Genomic DNA, 23,037 nt, shown 5'->3' on the forward strand with positions numbered 1-23,037 from the left:
AAGAGAGAGTGAGGGTAAAGGATGTACAGAAGCTCCTGTAGGTTCATCAGCAGGACAGAGACAGAGCGAGCGATTGACCCTAAGTCTGTGTGGGAATGTGCGTGTGTATGATGGGGGCTTGGTCCCCCTTTAGGGCATTTGTGTGAATGCTCCTCTTTAACTAGAAGTGAGAGTTGGGTGGACCCCAGAGTTTGGGTATTTCTTGGATTTTCTTTAGAGGTGGGCACAGAGAGGACCATTGAAGAGAGACTTTTAGCAAATGTTTCAACATAGTTCCTCTTAAAAATCTAACAAGTATCCATTGGTAAGTTTTAATGACCAATGCCCTTATTGCTCTGTGGGAGGTGCATGCGTATCTTAATCTTGCGGCCCACGTCAAGCTGAGGACGCTTGGGAAGGAATCTATGGAATCCTATTGACGGAGATGAATAAACAAACACATTATGTGCTAGAGGATTCGATTAAAGAAGCATGACGCAAGTCAGCCCAGGTGTTATGGCCCACTCTTAGCATTCCCTAAAAACAACTAAAACCACTTATTTTGAAATACTTTCTCACTCTGTTTATCACGGTGCATGGCAGAGAGCTTCTATTTATGTCTGAAATGGTACTCAGGGCTGGATATATTCATGTCTAATACCTGCCTGACCACATTCTTGAACTGTTTATATGAATAAAACCAAACATATTGCTAAACTGGCATCCTCAACTCCTTCTAAAGATATAAAGGAAGCTACATTTATACTATGTGGGAAATAATTGTAATATCATAAATACAGCGTGTTGTTTCCTCACTGTAGCTTTTAAAAGTAGCTTTTATACGTTTTATTTAATATTTATCAATATTTTATATTGTCATTGTCATTTATATTGTCATTTTATATTCTCATTAATTACTAAAGCAAATTATTAAATTATAAATAAATTATAAAATATTTACTTTGCATAAGTTATTATTATTATTATTATTATTATTATTATTATTATTATTATTATTATTATTATTATTATTATTCCTGGACCACCGGTTTACATCAATGGGTTTCATCAGTGGATAAGTACAATTACTGCAGTTATAATTATTATTATTTTTTTTTAATATAAACCCTATCTTCATGTTGGGCTTCCCTAGTAATACAAACAGAAAAATCGCTAGTTCAAAAAGAGCCAAGCCAATAACATCCAAACTTGCCAGCAAAACTCCATGGTTGACTTTAGTTAAAATATGAGCTCAATTCCCATGAGATGAACTGCTATCGGCATCCCCTGCTCAGATCCCAGAATGAATGGCATCTTCTCACTGCAGCCCAAACAGGGTTGAGATTCCTTAAATGGTTGGACTATGAGTAACGTTATTAATTCTTACACTAATACATCAACATGGATGGCTGCTTCTCAGATTTATCTCAGTATTTACCTGCTTCATCACTCTAGCTTAAAAATAGATCTCAAGAACCGTTGACACTCCTTACGTCACGGGCTGAGAGAGGTCAAGATTGCTTAAAACAAATAGGCATCTTGTGCAGAAGTAACTGTTTACATCATCCATCTCGGACTGAGAGGAAAGACAGTTCCAACAAGATTTGCCACCATCTTAGAACTCAAGTCTCTAGAGCAGAACAGCTCAATTCCAGTCAGACAAATGTTCTCTACACTATTCCAAACTTCATCACAGCAGATAACCTTTCTAAATCCATCCATGCAGCAGGAAAATCAATATCACCCCATGGACCATCCCAAAGACAAAGTCTGGATAAACATTTAAGTTCCATTACTGTAAGTCATTGAAGAATAAATAAATGCATAGAGATGTGAAGTCCTAGATGTTCTTCAGTCTTTTCTATTTAGCTTATAGTTCTAGATCCCTGAGTCAGGCTCAGTGCTAATACCATCCAGCTGCAGTTTTGAAGCTATGACAACAGAGCTTAGCTTAGCTTCCTTACTTAGCTTCCCAGCCCCCAAAAGATTGAATTCCAGGAACATCTGGAGTGACTGACCCCAAGCTAAAACATTATAGCTGTGTGGTAAGGACCACAAAGCATGAATAGTTGCACCATATAGAAAGAGATTTTCCTTAATTAATGAACTCATAACATTTTTACAAAACCTGTCATTGTGGCGAAACCCTTTAAAAAGGTAAACCTTTTATTTTATTATTTTTTTTTTTTTTTACCTTACCTAGCCCTTGTGAGTGCATATTAGTAACTAAATGGTACATATTAGTACTATTTGAAAGGGTACCGACCAGTGGCAGCTTTTATAGCCTCTTTTTTTTTTTTTTTTTTTTTTTTGGATAGGGCAAAATATCCCTAAATAATTGAAAATTGAATTTCTGCTTAGTGTAATGTGACACACACACACACACACACACACACACACACACACACACACACACACACACACACATTTTATGGATTAATTGTGCCTTGAAATGAAGCTTATAATGCATCTCATGAATAAGTGAAACCACATTATAATACATTACAATACTTATGTGTTCATTGTTATGTTATATGCATTATGCATTAAAATACATGACAAACTATAAATTTCAGATCTAACAAGGAATTTGCAATTATTATTTGAACATTGCTTATATTTATTTATGAAAAGATGTAATGCATTAAAATTTTATGGATAACCTTATAATGCATTCTGTATAAAGGCTTAGAGTAAAGTGTTAACAAACACTTTCTTTCATCTCATGTGAGTGTACATCTAATTACACTTGTCTCAGTAAAATTAGACATCATATGATTTTCTCAAAGCAGTCACAATGCATGGAAATACATTTATGCAGTATACAGCAGAACAGAGGCATTATTGAAGTCGGGTCGAGACAAGCTTGATGCTGTAAGAACACCATAAAATAAGCTTTGTATGAGGAATCAAAACAGACCTAGAAAAAATGGCTGCCTTTATAGATTAACTTCAAGATTAATGTTCTGATCATTACAGCATAGGAATGCAGGTAACCATGGTGACCGCAAACAAACAAATAACAACATATGGAAACATTATTAATGACTTCACATTCATGCTGCAAGCATTTTAACTGTGTCTACTGGCTGTCACATCTTCTTACGCTAGATCTTAGAGCCTTGAAGAAAAGTCACGAGAAATTTTAGAGAAAAATACAAAAAGAGACTGAGAAATTTTCAAAAAAGTTGCTGTTTTTTTAAGCTTATGGTGGAAGACTATAACGTTTCCAAAAGAAGAGACTCAAAACAGATGCTAGGTCATGAGAAATGGCCCCTTAGATAGGACATAAAAAGAGTTGTGCGTGTGTTAAGAGTGACAAAGTGTTTGGTTTATGAGCCAGATGCACTCCAGCAAAGACTGAGATAAGATTCCTCCTCACTGGCTTCGCATGTTCTTCAGTAATGGAGCAGAAACCCCCGTCTTTCCCCACCTCACACATGACCAGTGGTTGACAACATTTTAACACACATACGTACACACACACACACACACACACACACACACACACACTTGTGTTAAATAGTGTCAGCACTACATTCGGCCACTCCATCGCCCCTATTATTACCTCCATCATTACAGCACTGTTGAGGTCATGTGTCAAAGTTCACTCGGCAGGGTTCACGTCTCAGGGGTGACACTGCGCTGTGGTGGCTTTCTGAGCCTCTTGTCAGGACGACACTTAGTCTGTGACCTCAAGGTCAGAGGTTAAAGGTGACGGTGACACCACCCTTATCAGGAAGCCTTAGATGCTAAGAGTCTGCCTTGAGGAGGAGAAGAACAGGCTTGGAAAGTAAGAGAGATATAGATAGAGCGAGATCATGAAAAATGGAGGACAGGGAGCCTTTTTTAGGGGCCACACCAATCTCAGTTAATTTGATCTCTCCTTTTCTTCCATCCTTGCTTCCTTTTTTATTCCAGTGATGGCAAAGCTGAATTTTAAGTAGTCATTACTGAAGTCTTTAGTGTCACATGATAATTTTTAGGTAAGGTTTTTTTATTTTTATTTTTATTTTAGCAGTTTTGTGCACCAAGGTTGTTTGTATTTAGTCTGACACAATGTCTATTCTCACATATTAATTAAATCTGTTACAATCTTATTTATACATTTTAAAAATCTGACCGTCAACTCGCCAGTGTCTGGTTGTCAGTTGAGACAGCAAAATAATCATTAAAATACAACTTCAATGCTAAAAAAAAAAAAAAAAAAAAAAAAAAACACAATTCAGACATGTCTCTTGCCAAGGGCTTTTTTTTTTTTTTTTGGCCAGATGTCAGAAATATAGGTTACCCCTGAGATGAGAATTTTGACAGGTGTCACTGATAACATCTTTAACCCGTGACAGCCGTAACATTAGACATAGATGCTAATAGCCTGGTGTCTGGTGCATAAACCAATAAAGAAAGTAAGTTGTAGTTTGTAAAGAATAGCTTTTTCCTAGAAACATGCTGCCAATTACCTTCCACTGACTGTCACTTAAAGAGCAGAAACCCTTAATCTAATGAAGAAGTAGGCCAGGTCATTTTATATGTGATTGTATATGGAGGGTTCACAACCCATGAAGACAGAGAGAGAGAGAGAGAGAGAGAGAGAGAGAGAGAGAGAGAGAATGCTGCTGATAAGGACAGAACACAGGTTTAAGGCCATGTCTTATAAACGCAAAACTCAATGCAGCCACAACAACCACCCAAAGAGGAAATGAAGCGTAGCTCTATAAAACCAAAACAACGAAGAAGGAGATTATGATGCCTTTGAGAGAGAACAATAGCGATGCTGTTATTACAATCCTCCGTTCATTTATAATATGCTGTTGAAATCCCCAAGAAACCTCACATCTTCCTCCCTGGGAGATAAGAGTAATATTCAACCCTTCTACATGTGAATGGTGCAACACCACAAGCATTCCAGCAAATGAAAATGCAGGAACATGAATCTTTGAGAATAGACTTCTGCAATGCATGTTCAATTAAATAAAGAGTTATTTAAAATTCAGATCAGTGGGATGTGGTCCACTTACTCAGCATGGGACCCCTAACCAGACAGAGGCCACTGAGACGGCAGAGACCCCTGATATCTGCTGTGGAACTCCCACAGTCTCAGCTATCACCACAGGTAAACAAACAAAGCAGAACAGATGAAGGACAGAAGATAAGAGTGGGGTATGTAGCGTGGGCTCAAATCTACCCAAACACACTCAGTATTGCACAGGCATAAGGAAACCCAGAGAATCTCTTTGTGTAAAATCAAGATGGGTGTGATGTACAGTTACCAACGGTTGGTTTTGGGGGCAGTCGTGGCCTAATGGTTAGAGAGATGGACTTGTTTGGCAGGGATTGAAGGTAGGATGAGTGAATAACCAGCGCTCACTTCCACTCTAAAGCCCCTTTCACACTGCACGTCCGACCCGGCATATTGCCGGAACATTGCCAGCTCGCCTTCTGTGTAAAAGCAACCACGTCCCGGGATTAATTCCGGCATTGAACCCGGGTTGGGGACCTAGTAACATTGCCGGGTTCGACCCGGGACGAGTGCTGTGTGAACAAAAGCCAGATCTAATGCCGTGTCGAAGTGATGATGCGCGTTATCGTGCAACTCTTTTACCGGCTGATTTAAAGGAAGATCAACGTTTGCGATGAAAAAATATGTGCAAACTCTAATGAAGAAGAGATCAGATAGTTCCTAACTTTCCGCGCTAACGCCGAGATCGTTCGCTTGTTTCAGTGAAAGTATTATGTGCCTAACGTTTTCGACTCATACATTACACGCCATGCCCAGATGTCACGTGTCGTCACGGGACCTTTACGGGTTGTGTGTGAAAGCACGCACATATCCCGGGTAATCACAGGCAGTGTGAAAGTGCAAAATCTAGCGACCCGGGAACAATTGCCGGAACACTTTACCCATGTATTTGCCGTAATGGCAGTGTGAAAGGGGCTTAAGTATCACAACTAAAGTGAGACCCTTGAGTAGGGTTTGGGAACTGAGAACCGATTCTTATTCAGAACAGGTTCTGTTGTTTAAAAGAACCGGAACCGTGAGCAATGTTTAAGTTTTGGTTCTGAAAATGGTTCTGGTGCGATAAGTGACCAAGCACTGTGAGCCGCCTTCCGTCGGTGTTCTGATGATTCGGCATTTTCCGTAAAGGATGTCACAAACTGAATAACAGAAACACCGCCCTGCCTCTTTAATTACTGAGCACATTATTTCCAATGACGCACACTCCCCAGACTCGCCGCGCAATGTCGTGTCTTTAACTGCCGAACACATGTTTCCCACGACTGTACGCGCACTTGCGACTTTGATAGCTGTGCACGTCGATTTTTCTGACTGTACATGTACCGGCAGCGTGCAGCACCTGCCACCACTAAATTACATTATATTTGTCCCATATTGCCATTAATATACATACTTACTGACTACAACTTGGACCACTAAATAAATAGCCTGCTATTGTTATGCAAGTACAAGGGATAGATTATTTAGTATGCAGGTCATTTCAAGAATGATACACAAAGTGATATAAAATATTTATTTTCCTGCATTTTAAATGTTTAAAAATAGGGAAACCACCCATTGCATCACACCATCTCCTGATTGCATTATTATTTGTAAAACAGGGGCTTTATGGAGTGTGTGTATACATGGTTATAAGTATAACAGTAATTTAGGGACATGAAAAAGTGTCTTAGTCCTCAAGGGACTATTTGGCCAACCAGCTTATCCCTGATTAAAAAAGCTAAATGTTATTGATAGTGTAAAAAACATCAACTTTGAAGCATATGGTGATTGATGGCATGGCATTACTCAAAATTACTTACTGCCTTCCAGCAACACTACATACAATGAAGGTAAAATATTAAAAAACATAATAATAGTTCATTTAAATGGAACCGGAATCGGAACAAGAACATTTGTATACTGTAATATATGGTGAATTTTGACATTGCCAAACTTTAAATAAAGTTGACAGTAAGTGATAAACAGTATTGAGCATTGAGTAGTTGATTATTGTGCATTTTTCCTTACCACTATTTTCTAAATAGTTGTTTAGTGATTTTATTTGAAGCGGAATCGGAACTGGAACCGGAACCGTTAGGTGGAACCGGACCCGGAAAATTTCTTACGGTTCCCTTCCCTATCCTTGAGCATAGCATCGAACCCCCAAATGCTCCCCGGGCACTATCCAGCAAAAATGTCTGCCCACAGCTCCGGTTGTGTGTTCACGGTGTGTGTGTGCATTTGGATGGGTTAAAAGCAGAGCGCAAATTCCTAGTATGGGCTACACATCATGTCACTTTACTTATAACCAACTTCTTGTTTGGCTATAAACTGAAAATATACACAAAGGAGGCCTTGAATACTTTTCATTTCTGTTAGGTTTGCTCTTAAACATTTACAGCATTAAATAAAAGAACATTTACAACATCACCAAAGTTCCAGTAATAATGCAATTAAACTGATATGTCACTACAATTTAGTAAACATGTCCATATTTATTGTGTCAGTTTATATTAAAAGATGCTTTAAACCCCTGAAAATTTTCCTTTGGATTTTACTGGGCCAATCCAGCTCTAAAAATGGTGCTGAGCTGTCTTTTTAGACAGGATGCAAAATCAGACATTCTTCACGGAAAGCACCCAACGCAGTTTCCAAATATTTGTGCATACCACTTTTCGGGACGCCTTTTCTGCATGAGAACTCATATATTGGTTCCTTTCAGACCAGACTGGTTCTGATTGGAGGGTGTTTGATGGGTCACTGCTGTCTAAATGGTCTGACTATGTCTGGATTGGTCTGTTGACAGAGCTAATAAGTGACCAGTGACATCACTTTAAGACCTGTTTTACTGGGGCTTTTAATAGACCTCCGTTTATTGGTTTTAACAGATTTCAGTTCCTTCGCATGTACACATTCAGGGTCAAATCTGAGGAAGACATCTGTCTTGAGATTCTATCATGATTGCACATTGAATGATTCACATTTTCTCATTTAGCATATAATTTTAAGACTGTTCACTTGGCGGCAATCTTGATAATACTTCCAGACCATTGCTAGTCATGCACTGCTACTATGTATTTAAATCAGAAAAAGACAGAAATCTCAGTTTGTCAGAAGGTACAGTTGAGGTCAAAATTGTACATGTACTTTGCAGTATCTGCAAAATATTAATATTTTTACCAAAATAAAAGGAATCATACAAAATGCATGTTATTGTTTATTCAGTATTGACCTGAGCAAGATATTTCACATAAAAGACGTTTGCATATAGTTCACAATAGTTGAATTCATAAAAATGACCCCATTCAACAATTTTACATACACTTGATTCTTAATACGGTGTTGGTAAACTGGATGATTCACAGCCGTTTTTTTTTTTTTTTTTTTTTTTTTAATAGTACATTTTAACCTTAGACCATTACACTTACAGTAAATTTAGCTAGTAATCGGACAATAGTATCATACAACGTATGTCTTTAGCTCAAATCACACACACACACACACACACACACACACACACACACACACACACACACACACACACACACACACACACACACACACACACACACACACACACCGTGATTTAGTTAATACAAATGTATATAACATTACAGTCATGACCAAATGTCAAAAGATCCCCAAACACAAAGAAAGTGAAAAGAAGAGAGAGAGAGTTGGAAAAGTGAAAAAAAATAAAAAAATAAAAAAATAAATAAGCCTCTGGTGTGAGTTTCACAGTGTCACTGGGTTTAGGAAAACATTCCTCTCACTCCCCTTGAATTGAAAGAGTAAATGAGAGCAAGAAAGAGAGAGAGAGAGAGAGAGAGAGAGAGAGAGAGAGAGAGAGAGAGAGAGAGAGAGAGAGAGCATTCAATTAGAGTAAAACACTCACAGTACTCCCTCACATCCCATAGTCATGTTTGCTTAAACATAAAACACTGCAATGCTCCTTAACTTACTGCTAATTTAAATAATTTTCAATTATTATTATTATAAAAAGGCAGTCAAGCTTTACTGCTTTAAAAACAGTTATAACAAGACTTACAGTTAGAGGACTACAGGTTAGAAATGTGTATTTGAAGACTGATAACTTGGAAAAATGTCACAATGGTTTATCTATGAAAATGAGGCGAGGAAGAAGAAGAATCAATAATATTTGATCTTTCAGGCATGATATAAAAAAAAAAAGTTTGAGATCCTAGAAAGGGTATATTGCAGAGTACGCCATTTTGTAAAGTGGCAGCTGCGAGGCTCTCAGGACCGTTGACAGAAAACAGGAAGGAATGTTTCAAACCATGTGGAAGATAAGAGAACTGTGAACATCAGCATTGGTGAGGAGGTATAAAGACAGACAAACACATAAAACACGCAAACACACACATGCACATCGCATTCCAGGACCACCCGTCTCCCCAAACACACACTAAAACTCCCTTGAGATTGTGGTCTAATTAAACTTTATCTCTCTCTCTCTCTCTGGAGCTTAATGAGATGGGTGTTTAGAATGTGTTTGAAGATGCTACATGGCTCAAGGCTGAAGACTTGGTACATTCTGAAAACAGCATGACACAAACACAAACACATATAAACATAATCAAATATGATTAATTGCTACAGAATCTGGCAAACCATATATGTACACCCAAGTCTCTATGGTATCCGTGTCCCTATGTGGCCTGGGTTCTCCTTCAGTGGAACTCTACACACATAACTTCCAGTGGGTGACAATGAACTTAGATTTTATTTGCAAATAAACAGATCTGTTCAAAAGTCTTGGTATGAAAAGCAAAAACCGTTGCCCCATCATCAGCTGAATATGACATCATTGTCATCTGTCTTCTTGAGTCTATAATACAGTGCCTATAGCTTTGACTTTCTTTGTTTGGTTGTTTGCACTGTGATGTGAGATGGAGTCTTCACATTCTGTTCTTTCTTTATAATATACGCCATCACTAACATTAATGGGACTGCAATTTCAAGAACACTTCAGAAGACTGCAATATTTCCTTCATTAGTGTTTCTTTCAGGTCTAGCATAGGAGTCTAACTTTTTTAATTTAAAGTAGTTATCAATAGAGAAGAGCCTTGAACCACATTCAATTATGAATGAATGAATGAAAATTCATAAAACAACATAAAAAGGCTGGACAAAAAAAAAAAAAAGATTACAACAACATAACATGGAACAACATGAAAATCTAATAAATAAATAAATAAATAAATATACAAACATAAACAAGAATAAATTAATAAAAATATAAACGCATAAAAAAGTGGAATTACAATAAAACATTTAAAATTAAAGTAATAATAAAATAAAATAAAATAAATTAACAGGGTAGACATGATTCCATTGGAATTCTTTTTGGCTGTGGGTGTGTAAATTCTGGTTTTAGTAATTGTATAATGATGTGTGAAACATCCTGAGCATTAATAGAAAAAAAAAAAAAACGGTTTTGGCACTAACTCTTTTTAGATGAAAAGTCTCTACAGATGTGGTTGTTATCGTCTTCACACTGTTCTTTCTTTATGATATAAGCCATCATTAACACTAATGGGACTGAAATTTTAAAAAATGCTTCAGAAGATTTTTCTTTGTCGCAATTTTTTCCCCATTAAAGTTTATTTTATTAGCATAGTAGGTATAGCATGGGTTCCTTTACCTTTAAGTATTACCCATATTAAACTAAATAAATATTGAACAATATAAAAAAGGGGTGGAAACAGAAAACAAAAACATAATAATAATAGTAATAATAATAATAACAACAACAATAACAAAAACATGTAAAAGTAAATTACAAATTTTAAATGACTGCAAAATAAAATAAAATAAAATAAAATGAAATAAAATAAAATGGAAGCATGGTTCCACTGGGATTTTTTTTGATAGTGGGTGTGTGAATTCTGGTTTTGGTAATTTTATAATGATGTGTGATACATACCCTGTGGCCATAATCGGAGCAATACACTTAAAAACAAGTTCAACTGAAGTAGATTAAGGCACAAACTCTTTTCAGATGAAGGGGACTCTACAGATGTGGTTGTTATTGTCTGAGAACAGAAAAGCCACAGCGCTTTAAATGGTACACTCATCTGGTTCTATTATGCAGCTTTACCCAGCATTAACCTGAGGGTTTCCAGCCTAGTCCACTTGGAAGCCAAACAATCCCACGGTGGTCATTTCCTGAACCAGCACGACTCAGACTCATGGACTGGCTTGTGGCAGACTGGAACAGCAGGTTAGCTGCTGTAAATTATTGAATACTCAGGGTCGACATGTGTGCTGCAAGCCAGATGGAGAGCAGGTGGAAAGGAAAGAGGATGACCTTGAGAAAAAGGCCTTCAAACTACAGCCTCAGCCAGCTGTGGGAATCAACAACATGCCATGGAAATTTTCAGAGAGCAAGTGTGTGAGTGTGTGAATGAATGTGAAGGAAGAGAGGCAGAAAAGTTAGAGATCAAGCCATAATGGCTAATTTGACACTTCCGTGTGGCTTTGATGTACTTAACACCTAACAACTTGAAAATACAATATCACACCCCTAGTTTTCACTCTCCACTGAATAGCAAGCATGAACACACACATCCTGGGCCTCAGTGGGCTTGTACCCAGCTGAGGAGGCTTTGGTCTGAGGGCTAAAGCGTGACAAGGACCCTTTAAATCAGACTAGCAAACAAGACTCCCCACTGGTGATCTTTTCACTCAGAAAAACAAAAGACTGACAGCCACTAGCAGAAGCAGCAACGTCACACGGCACGACAGCGGGTGCACAAATGAAGCTGTTGGACCTGAAGGAGACCACTTGAGACAACATTAAAAAGAGGTGGAAACAGCTATGCAGATTTCAGAATGCAATCTAATCTCATTAAATCTGAAAATAAGATCTACATTTATGAATAAAGAGTCTCTTTCAGAATTATGCTTGCTTTTATTTATCTGTCCCCATGGCTTTGTTCGGTCTTGTAATGGAAAGCATGTGTCCTGACTCCCATTCAGAAGATTTCTATAATGATTAATGTCAGACAAAGCCATTTATGTAATTCCATTAGCTGGTAAGCGCTAAACCCTCGATTGCACGGTTTGTCCTCTGGTTGCCTGGAAGGCAGACATCACATATACTGAACTCTGACCTGAAGGCAATCTGAACATTCATCTATCGTAAGCCTGCTGGGTTATGACGCTAAATGCTACAGCTAATCCAATTAAAATCTATTAGTGGAGAAAGTATGTTGCGAAAATCATACTAATGTCACGTAGAGCCCTGAGAGGATTAAGGAAACATTTCCACGCTAGTTCAACCCTCAAACCCCAGTCAACACATTAATAAGAAATATGTGTCTGGTAGCAACACCAGCACACCATTATCCATCCCATGCTGGCGAGAAGCACTAAAACACAACATATGATGAGACAAGTAAATAGTATAAATTTATTATTAATATTATTATTATTTAATTTAATTTATTAATTATAATTCTGCCTCAGCTGTTTAGATTTTTTTTATAAATCATTATATTTTTTATGAATATTTGAAATTAACTTATATGTTTATTCTTTCATTTTTTATTATATATTTTATAACGTTGTTGTCATTTTGATTAGTTTTTGTTTATTTTAAATATTTTAGCAATATTTCTATATTATTTTATTTTGTTTGAATTCATTTCTTTATTTCGTTATTTTGCTATTTTATTTCTAATTAGTATTTTTTGTGCTTAAACTTAAATTAAACTAAAAAGAGAAATGTTGCCCTGGCAAATAAATGAAATACAATAATAATGTATATATATTTTTTTTCAGTTAAATTTTGATTAACAAAAGTCTTTTAAAAGATTTTGTTTTAGTTAACAATAATAACCATGAATAAAACCTAAACCATTAGTTGAGCAAGTATTGCAGTATCTTGTTGTCGCTCATCAGACAAATAAACAAATTACAGTTCCATGCTGTGCCACTAGTGGTGCAGAAGTGACACACTGTACCTTTAAGAAACTTAGTCTGCATGTGACCAATGTAAATCTCCTCTGACTTTATGACTATATGCTGTGCTTGTTTACACACACATAAACACACATACACCGGTCATTTATCCACACCCACACTCTATTCCACAGTCACTTCCAATACATTTTTATTTAATTACAAACATCCTGCTTACTGAAGCCACAACATTCTTGATGTTGATCAGAAAAAAAGAAGAAGATGGGGATGAATTTTGATGTGAAGAGGAAGAAAAGGAGGGATGATGAGGAAAAAAGAAGAAACGTCTGAGAAGCTTTTTATGGGCCACTGTGACCCACCTCTCCACCTCTCTTTTATCTCCGGGTGCTGAGGTCAGAGGAAGATACCTTCACACTCTGTGGAAAAAGAGCACGAGAAGGCTAACATAAATCACCCCAGTCCTGTCCAATGCTCCTGGGGGAAGAAGGGGAGAAGGCAGGCCTCTGACCTGGAATCCACACCCTCAGGTCTTCCAAAGCTGGAGAAAGAGGACTTCAAGAGAGGCCGTTATGGCTAATGTGGAGATATTTGCTGAGAGAGGAAGGTCAGCGAGGGTGATTTATGATCAGACAGTGAGGTGATGGGGGAAAAAAAAAACATTTAGAAGTAAAGGAGTCTGAACAGTCTGACAAGGGGAGAAGACCTGCCAGCTCTGCTCATGAATATTAATTAACTGACGTGATATTCCCCCAAAATGATTTGCTGAATTACTTGACTACATGCATTCTTTTTATTCCATTTTTACATTTAGATAACATTTGAAGTGCTCATTTAAAGTTGATCGTTAAAAACATCATTTCTAATCTCTATCCAATTTCAAAAATGAATACCCACATTTCATACTGTACATTATAATGTTGTGATGCTCAAATGAATTTGAAGCATCTACAATGAGAAAGTTTTTTTTTTTTTTTTTTTGAGACAGTATTTAGAAAAATAATACAATTTGAATAACATCCATTTATCAGCTACTACAATAAAATAAAATAGAAAAACAGGCAATAATGAAAATAATAATAAATATATTGTAACATTAATGTATTGTAAGATTTAAAACTATTTTAATTTAGATTTGAATTTAGAACTATTGTTTTTCAATTTGTTTAAACAAAATATTATAAAATTTTTATATTGGCTATTTTCTTATTGGTACTGGCCAGAATTGTAACAACGTGCATCCTACACTTACTTTCCTACACTTTGCTACCAACACTACTGGTTGGTAAATATGGTTGAAGTTATATTGATTGTTATGCTCCTGCTTAGAGATATCTAGAGCAAGGAGAAAAGAGAGAAAGATGAGTGACTGATAGACCTTTCAGAGACAGCTGATAGTTTGCTAAATGAACACTCGTTCACTGATAATTATAGGCCTCCAATCAGCAACTTACTAAAAGCAGCTACTAACCACTGCTCAGCTAAAAAGATATCACCAAAACAGCTTGTTAAGGCAAACACATTTTTCTTGGATGCTGGCTAGCTCGTTTGAGTGTGTTTGTGTTTGCTCAGCACTAAAGAGATGACCTGTACCTTAGCTCTCTGAACGTTCTGTACACAGACACTCCAGCACATTGAACATGAACACATCCTCCAGGTCTTATCAGAAAACAGGGGAGCCAGCAATGCATATCATTTTCAAGAGTATAGGGAAGCACAGATCGATGGCAAAATTAATTTTAGAGATCACCTAAAATTAATTTAGGTGTTTCTCCTAAAATCTGCTTCTCAAACTATTACTTGATCATGAAAATAATGAAAAAATAAAAAAAAATAATATAAATGAATATATAAATTGACGACGACCAATCATTTCACATTATAATAAGCAAAAAGATTGTGAATAATTAAAATAACTAAAATAATTGTTTTCACAAGAGTAACCATAACGTATGGCAGTTAAATGTGTTCATGTTAGTGGAGGTGCAGTGAATGATGAAAAAGTTTACATTACAAATATATAATTATACTGAAGATGGATACAGCAGGGGATAATAGTTTCCCAGCAAACATATATATGGAAAGAACACCTTATACCTAAAATAAATAAATGTTACTAAAAGATTGTTTCTGTAATGATGTTGAGAGGATCGGCCCATACTTTTGAAATAAAGCATAAGACCACACTGCTGCTGGTCAAAATTATTCTTAATATTTGTTTTTCTGCATCCATGTAAATAATAATAATAGCTACATCTCAAACCGTGGCTCATTTATTATATATCATCATATTGCACATTCTATATATACTCATGATTATGTCATGATGTTTCACGAGTTCAGTATTTGGGCTAAACCTGTGCAGATTTGGCCTGCATGAACTTACCCAAGATATTAATGAGCGAAAGTGAAAGTGTAAAAGTTGTGACATTTGCCAAGTATGGTAACCCATACTCGGAACTGGTGCTCTGCATTTAACCCATCCAAGTGCACACACACACAGCAGTGAGAAGTGAACACACCGTGGAGCAGTGGACAGCTATAGATCCAGCGCCAGGGGAGCAACTGGGGGTTCAGTGCCTTGCTCAAGGGCACTTCAGCCATGGGTATTGAGAGAGGAAGAGAGCGCTGTTCATTCCCCAGACCCCCCCCCCCCCACCTACAACTCCTGCCAGCACAGAGACTCGAACCAGCGACCTTCGGATAACTAGTCTCTAACCATTAAACCACTGCTGCCCCTAGGATAGGTCTGTCAGAAGTAACCGACAGGTCAACAGTAAACGTCCAGATTGACTAGTGCTTTGACAACTTACCCATTTTTTATGTTTTGACTTAAATTCCCCTGAATATATATACATATACATACATATATATATATATATATATATATATATATATACATATACATACAGTACATACACACACACACACACACATATAAATATATATATATATACACTTCTGGTGATAGTTCACTGTTTGACATTAATGCACATTAATGCAGAAAGGAAGTATAGATGCATTCCCAGCAGACTAAGACTTGAGGTACTATAAACCAGACCTTATGTGCACAGGTAGAAAAACACAAGAAATTGATCCACCTCTCTCCATTACTTTCTTGCACTCTCACACAATAAATCACTTATGACTGTGAATGATTTCCCGGCACTAATATTCAGACATCTTTAAAAGACCACAAGAATGACACAGCATTTCCTTCATCTTCATAATTGAGTATCAGGTCTCACATTCATAATGCATTCTCTGAGACTTTATGGATATAATAGAGATAACCTAACACAGAAGTGCATTGCATCCCAAAAAGGCCCAACAACACCTTTAGCATCTCAAAGTCATGACATCATTGTCATCTCTGTGCATCTCAGTCATTTTTAATGCAAAGTTCAAAAGATTCATACATGCAATTATTTAAAAAAGTACCATATTACTATGACACAGCATCATAGTAAAACCATGTTTTTTTTAGTACCATAGTATTCTCTGAAGAGCCTTTTTTCATTTAGAAATATCTTAGCATTTTCTTGAGATGCATAATTGCATAAGATATAAAGTCTTCTTTTATCAAAATCAAACAACTTCATGCTTAAAACAACAGGCTCAGAACAATAATCATACTTATCCTTTGAATTATGTTTCTTTTTCTGACCTCACTGTTTGTTTTTCTTGTTTTAAGTATGAACTTAATTAATGTTTTATATTTTTTCAAAATCATAAAAGTCTTTATGAAAATAGAGTGAGTTTATACTTCCAAACCTTCCGTTGAGTTAAGTTAATTTTTTGGCTGATAGTTTTGAAGTAGAAACTCACTTAATTTTCATATATTTTTCAGATAACAAGACTTGATACCCCCAAGTCATTTTAAATCTCAAGCAAATGTATCTTGTTTTGAGAATGTTTAGATAATTGTACTGGAAAAGAGATAAAAATACTGAGTAAGACTAGCATGTGTGTGAGCTTCTAGCATCAATATGACATTAAGAGGCCATGCATGCTCTCAGAAACATGTTCTTTTATCATTGCCTCTACGTTAGCACATCCACACCCTCTTCCACATCCACTCACACACTCACCTGTCAGCCTCTGGTCTCGTGTGTTTCTATTAAACAGATCCAGAGCCCTGCAGGTGGAGTATCTGATGTGTTCACTCAAAGATCTCAGACGCATGGATCGTGACATTTTCTCCTGTTCTCGCTCGGTTTTAGATTCTCGTCTTCCTTCTGCCCTCTCCCGGGTCTGCCGTTCTCTGCTCAGTCCATTTTCCATGTCCGGTTCTGCGTGGAGTGCTGCAGTGTGCATTAGGGAGTTCCCACTGCAATGCTTTCACATTCAGTCCTGCGCTACTCTGTGTGTGTGTGTGTGTGTGTGTGTGTAAGACAGAGTGCTTTCTGACTCAGGCCTCAGTGCCTCCGCAATGTGAATATTTCAAAAAGCCACATTTGTGTAATTTAAGTGCACACGCTCGCTCTCTTTGTGTGTCCTTCAAGCTGCTACTTGTCTTCATGTTGTCAGTTTGCATTGGGAACATCTAAGTGGCTGTACTGATGGAGGCAAAACGTACGTCATCTGAATTCATCCTAGCGCATTCATTCATTCTGCTTGGGCAAGCATGTACTCTTACATGAGAGGAAATCACAAACAATCGTCCTACTCTAAGATTAAACACATAAAACCAAGAGAAGTAGGTGTAACAAAACAACAAGTACCAACTCACACTTATATTTGTTTCATTGCTTTGAAGTACTTAAAAGCTAGGAAACAATTTCCTGCACTAAAGCACAATAAATTAATATATTGTATTCAATGCATCAAACATTTTCCCAAAATTAGTCCATAGACCACACAACCACACTCATGTTTTCCCAGGTTTCTAAATGAGGAGACATCATAGACTATTTTTTGTTCATCTAAAACAATATATAATTGCAAAGTAATTACAGTAAAATGCTAACTTTTGAATACAGTTTGACACATTTTTAGTAAATACACACAATTCTTTAAGCTTTAGTGCACTACCAGGTTCTTAGTTATGTAACAAGTAATGCATGTTTTGCATTGCTGAACTGTTAATAGATACAGTTGATTACAGTTACAACTTAATATACATTCAACATGCCCTTTTTTCCCCCAAAATTGCTCATTTATCAGTTAAATGGACTGTTTGAACCAGTCTTTTAAATAATGCTGCTTAATTTTAGCACTAGCAAAATTATTGCATGGAGGTTAAGTCTATTTGATAAATAGTTCTAAAATAGGAAAGATGTCAAATTTTCTAAAAGAGGTGTGGGCCTGTGTTCTCTCTGTGTGTATTGGGGTGTGGAACGACTGGGTTTATGAGCATTCAAAGAGAGCTGATAATTGAAGATAATAGTAGCAACTGTGTGTTTAGAATCCTTTGCCAAGGGGATGTAAATTTGGGATTAGTGCTTTTGCATTCCCAGTAATGCACCACTGAAGCGAGCAATGGGGGGTAATTGGCCAGCTAAGAGATGCGCTACAATGGACGCTTTAAGAATAGCACAGAAAACACACACTCACACACAAACACAGCTGTTAATTTACTTTATGACTGCCAAGGTAACGCTAGAGGAGATAAGCTTCATTTCTTCCTCTCTTTTCCGCTCACAGATTCAATCACTAAAGCCTGCACAAATCCACATGATGTAGAATAAAAAAGGCACTTCTAAAAGTAGTTTAATTGCTGAAATGGAGGTTTAAAATGAGGAATTGGCCAATAAATAAAGACAAAATAGTAATAAAGCAACATTATTTAAAGTTATATAAGGATCCAAAAAAATAAATACAAATATTGTTCCCACTTTATATTAGGTGGCCTTAACTACTATGTACTTACATAAAAAATAAGTACAATGTACTTATTGTGTTCATATTGTATTGTAAAACACTTTTGCTGCTATTGAGGTGGGATAGGGGTAAGGTTAGGGAGAGGGTTGGAGGTATGGGTAAGTTAAAGGGTGGGTTAAGGTGTAAAGTATGGGTCAATAGTGTAATTATAAATGTAATTACAGAAATTAAATACACATGTAATTACATGTAGTTTTTTATAATATAAGTACAATGTAAAAACATGTATGTACACAATAAGTACATTGTACTAAATTATTAATTAAAATATAAGTACATAGTAGTTAAGGCCACTTAATATAAAGTGGGTCCCAAATATTTATAGTTATAGTTCACACAGAAATGAACATTTGCTGACCTTCAGGCCATCCAAGATGCAGATGAGTTTGTTTCTTAGTTAGATATATAGATATGATTATAGGTACCAAACTTACTGGAGATAAGGAAGGTTATTGTTGGACTTGATAGAGACAGACCTGAGATCAGTTTTGAAGTTTCACTTAATAATGGTTGATCTTAGTGAGAATGAAAGAGCACACTATTGATGCAGAATCATTTTAATCTTGATATTACTGTTCAAATTTAGCATTACATCACTTGCTCACCAATCGATCCTCTGCAGTGAATGAGAGCCATCAGAATGAGATTCCAAACAATAATCCATGAATAATCATGATGAATCCAGTCCATGAAATAATGTCTTATGAATCAAAAAGTTGTTCAGCAAATTTCCATTTTGGGTTTATTAAATTACTCATTTTATTCATCATCCATTAACAGACATTTCAGAAGTTCTATTTGGAAACCAATTGCGAGATCTTAAAATTGTAAAAGTTATTTGTTTACTTTGTTTTTGTTATCAGCATAAAGGCCCGTTCACACCAAGCACGATAACTATAAAGATAACGATAAAGATATAGCTAGAAAAATCGTTCTCAATATTAAAGAATATCGGACTCCACACCTTAACTATAACGATAAAGGCACAGAGAAACGATATCGTTGGAATCACTTTCAGAACGATTTTTTTTTCTTCTGATGAACGATAAAAACATTGCCAAACAATCAGAATCAATCCTGCTGTAATGAGCTCGAGAATTTAAAGCAGCAGACGTGCGTCCGCTTAGAATACACAGACAATATCGTTCGCTGGTGTGGACACTAATATCGTTATCTTTATAGTTATCTTTATAGTTATCTTTATAGTTATCGTTCTTGGTGTGAACGGGCCTTAAGTCTTGAAGAGATCTGAATCTGAATTTGTTCATAATTCTTTCAAATAAGAGAACATGTACACACACGTGTTCGAACCTCACCCTTAGCATATCATTTTCAATATTAAAACACAATCTTCTTGGAAATACCACGATTCCCCCCCAACCCCCCCCCCCCCATGTGTAATGTTAGAAGTCTGGAAACACTTACAGCCCTACTTACAGTTTTGTACTCACTCACTTACACAAATAAGCACACACACGTTTGTGGGACACATCCAAACTCTTCCATTCATCTCTCCTGAACATTCCATTCCAGAAGTGATTGTATCAATAACATAAAAAGTTCATCACATTGTTAGTGAATGAGGAGACTTTGTTATCGTCTGAGAAAAACAAGTGTCTCGCTCTGGTTAGGATAATCAATGTGTCTCTCTTTCTTTCACTCCCTGTCTCACCTAAGACTCTGTTACAGAAAACATATAATGGTGATGCTATTAAGATTGAGAGAGATGGATACATAATAAGACAAAGAAAGCTGGTAGATCTCCATGATATTGTGTAGCAGCCAAGATAGTCAGACTGATCCCGATACTCTTAACCTGGGTTCACACAGTGACCTACAAACACGAAACAATGGGGAATGAGTTCTACGTCTACGGAATCAATAGAATATAAAAACCCCCACCCAAACACACCGACGGGCAAACAGCTGACACTTCTGTGAAAAAAAACTGTGGTCACATCATAAGACCTCTGTTAGGCCTAGTGCTGTCCAATCATGGGACAGGTCACAGTTTGCTCAAGAGCCCACATATGGGGCTGAAAGTTCTCTTTACAGAAATCATGTTCTTAAAAAAACAAAAAACAAAAAAAAAAAACATATGCTGTTCATCATTCCACCAACTGAATGTTTCCTGTGCTGCAGGCCTATATGTTATCACAGTCTGGGAACGGCCCTGGACATCTGCAATCTGGATGGGGATTACAAGTGACATAAAGCGTCAGACCAATATCAATTAATCAATGCTACCAAGAAATATCCACAGGAAACTGAAATATTCATACTGTACGTTTCTTTAATTTGAGCACTTTTGCCATTGTCCCAGACCAGTGCATTCAGTTATAAAATAGGAAAAGACATAATAAATATAATTACGAACAAAACAAACAAAAAATTTATTTAGTCAGCATCCTTGTGATTATATGAACAATGTTTCGTTAACAAGCTGCGTATATAAATATGCATTCCAAAATGAAATTTCTCTAAGTGGCACTGGTTTGGAAATCTTCCTGTGATGGTCTTTAACCCACCATTTGACATTTTTTTGTAAATATAAAAGTTAACTTCTCTAGATTTTATTCTAAAGGTCCACAGCCCAAAATCAATATAGCTGAAGAAACACCCCCAACAGAACGACAGTCTTCAAACAGATGCCTTTCAAAAAGAAAACAATTAAGTAATTGCAAGAGCCCATTCTCTAAATTTCAGCAGTTCAGTCTGGTTCTCCAAGAACAGAACAAAACAGTAAAATGGATAAGTCTGGGAGACAGTGGAGGTTAACAGGACGTGGACAGGGAAAATAAAAGTAGGGGATGTTAGCAGTAGAAAGAGGTTTGGGACAGATTTAGAGAGATGAAGTGGCCAAGAATGAACCCTTGTTCAAAACCTAAGTCTCTTTACCAATAAGTCAAAGCCAAATATACTGTGTGGGAAATAAAGGGCTAGGATTGAGGAACGCATTAAGTTCTCAGAATCAAATAAGCATGACAGACAAGCATAAGGACATGTTAACCTGAAATACAGACTCACTTTAATGTTATGCTACTACACCCTGTGGACATGAAGCAGACAAACATGAGATCAGGACAGGATATGTGCAGAGAAGAGGGCTGATTTGTGTCAGCTGGTTCATTTCATGTGAAACCTAACCCATCTGGGCATGACCGTCTCAGAAAATTGGCATGGAAATGCAATCTGTGTGGACCGCTGGCTAGATAAGGACTCGGTATAGGGTTTTTTGAGGTGATTTAGTAAATCACAGGTTAGACTATGAAAAGTTCATCTCGTGTTTGTTTGTGTGTGTATATATATATATATATATATATATATATATATATATATATATATATATATATATATATATATATATATATATATATATATATATATATATATATATATATATATAGCCTCATTTTGTGATGCACAGACATATTGGTTTGGAACAATCTGAGGGTGAGTAAACAATGACAAAATATATCTAGCAGTAAACCTGATAATAAGTAAATCAGTAGAGAGATAAAGAAGTTGCAAGCTAGAGATAACAAAACTGAAATGCAGGTAGCAAGGTATCTGTATAAAGGAGGAAAAACATTTCCGAGAGATTTTTCCAACAAGCAAAACAAGGGAACTACTTTTTCCAGAAAGTGACTCAACAACTTCCTCTTTTCAGGCATACTTATAGCCTCTAAAAATTCCATACCATAAAAATATATCTTAATCACTCAAACTGACGGGAAAACAGGTATTGGATCTATTGAGCATTTGATGACTAAAGTGGAATTCCCCAGGGTCCCATCAGGCAATGGAAAAATCACAAGATAATAGGTCTTGTAAGTGAGCTATTGATTAAACAGGAATGCTTACAGAACATAATGTTAATTGAAACTCTGAAGAAAGTTTCCTTCGTGTATTCTGCGTCAACTGAGCAATTCAAATAAAAGGTCATGTGGTACTATTCCAACAGGATGAATGACAGGAGTGCTGTTGATGTTTTCTGCTTCCCCTCTACTCTCTTCCAAGAGCCTGTTCTTTCAAGACTCTACCTGGACTGACCTGGCTCAACACAGCTGGGGCTCGACCCTAGATGCAGGTGAGGGAGAGAGATCAGAAGTGAGCAATAGACCCATTGTTCTGCACATAGAGCCTGAGCCGTGACAGGGGAAATGAGTGCGATAGGGGCAGGAATGCTCTAGGATGAACGCACATCAAAGAATTACAGGCAAAAGGCCGAG

The 23,037-nt window shown here is 36.7% G+C and overlaps 1 protein-coding gene across 2 annotated transcripts in view; it reads right to left on the reverse strand.

Moving 5' to 3' along the window:
• LOC113106115 (rho GTPase-activating protein 7-like) overlaps positions 1 to 23,037 on the reverse strand; it is an 87,252-nt gene that overhangs the window by 32,920 nt on the left and 31,295 nt on the right. Inside the window, exon 1 of one of the 2 annotated variants that reach the window (XM_026267732.1) lies at positions 17,014 to 17,221. The exons of the other annotated variant lie outside the window; for it this stretch is intronic. Within the exon in view, the coding sequence (XP_026123517.1) occupies positions 17,014 to 17,206 (193 nt within the window). The 5' untranslated portion in view covers positions 17,207 to 17,221. Of the gene's footprint in view, positions 1 to 17,013; positions 17,222 to 23,037 lie in introns of those variants that run through there. 2 annotated transcript variants of the gene reach the window in all.

The sequence above is a fragment of the Carassius auratus genome, chromosome 1 (assembly GCF_003368295.1).
Source record: "Carassius auratus strain Wakin chromosome 1, ASM336829v1, whole genome shotgun sequence".
NCBI classification, from domain to species: Eukaryota; Metazoa; Chordata; class Actinopteri; order Cypriniformes; family Cyprinidae; genus Carassius; species Carassius auratus.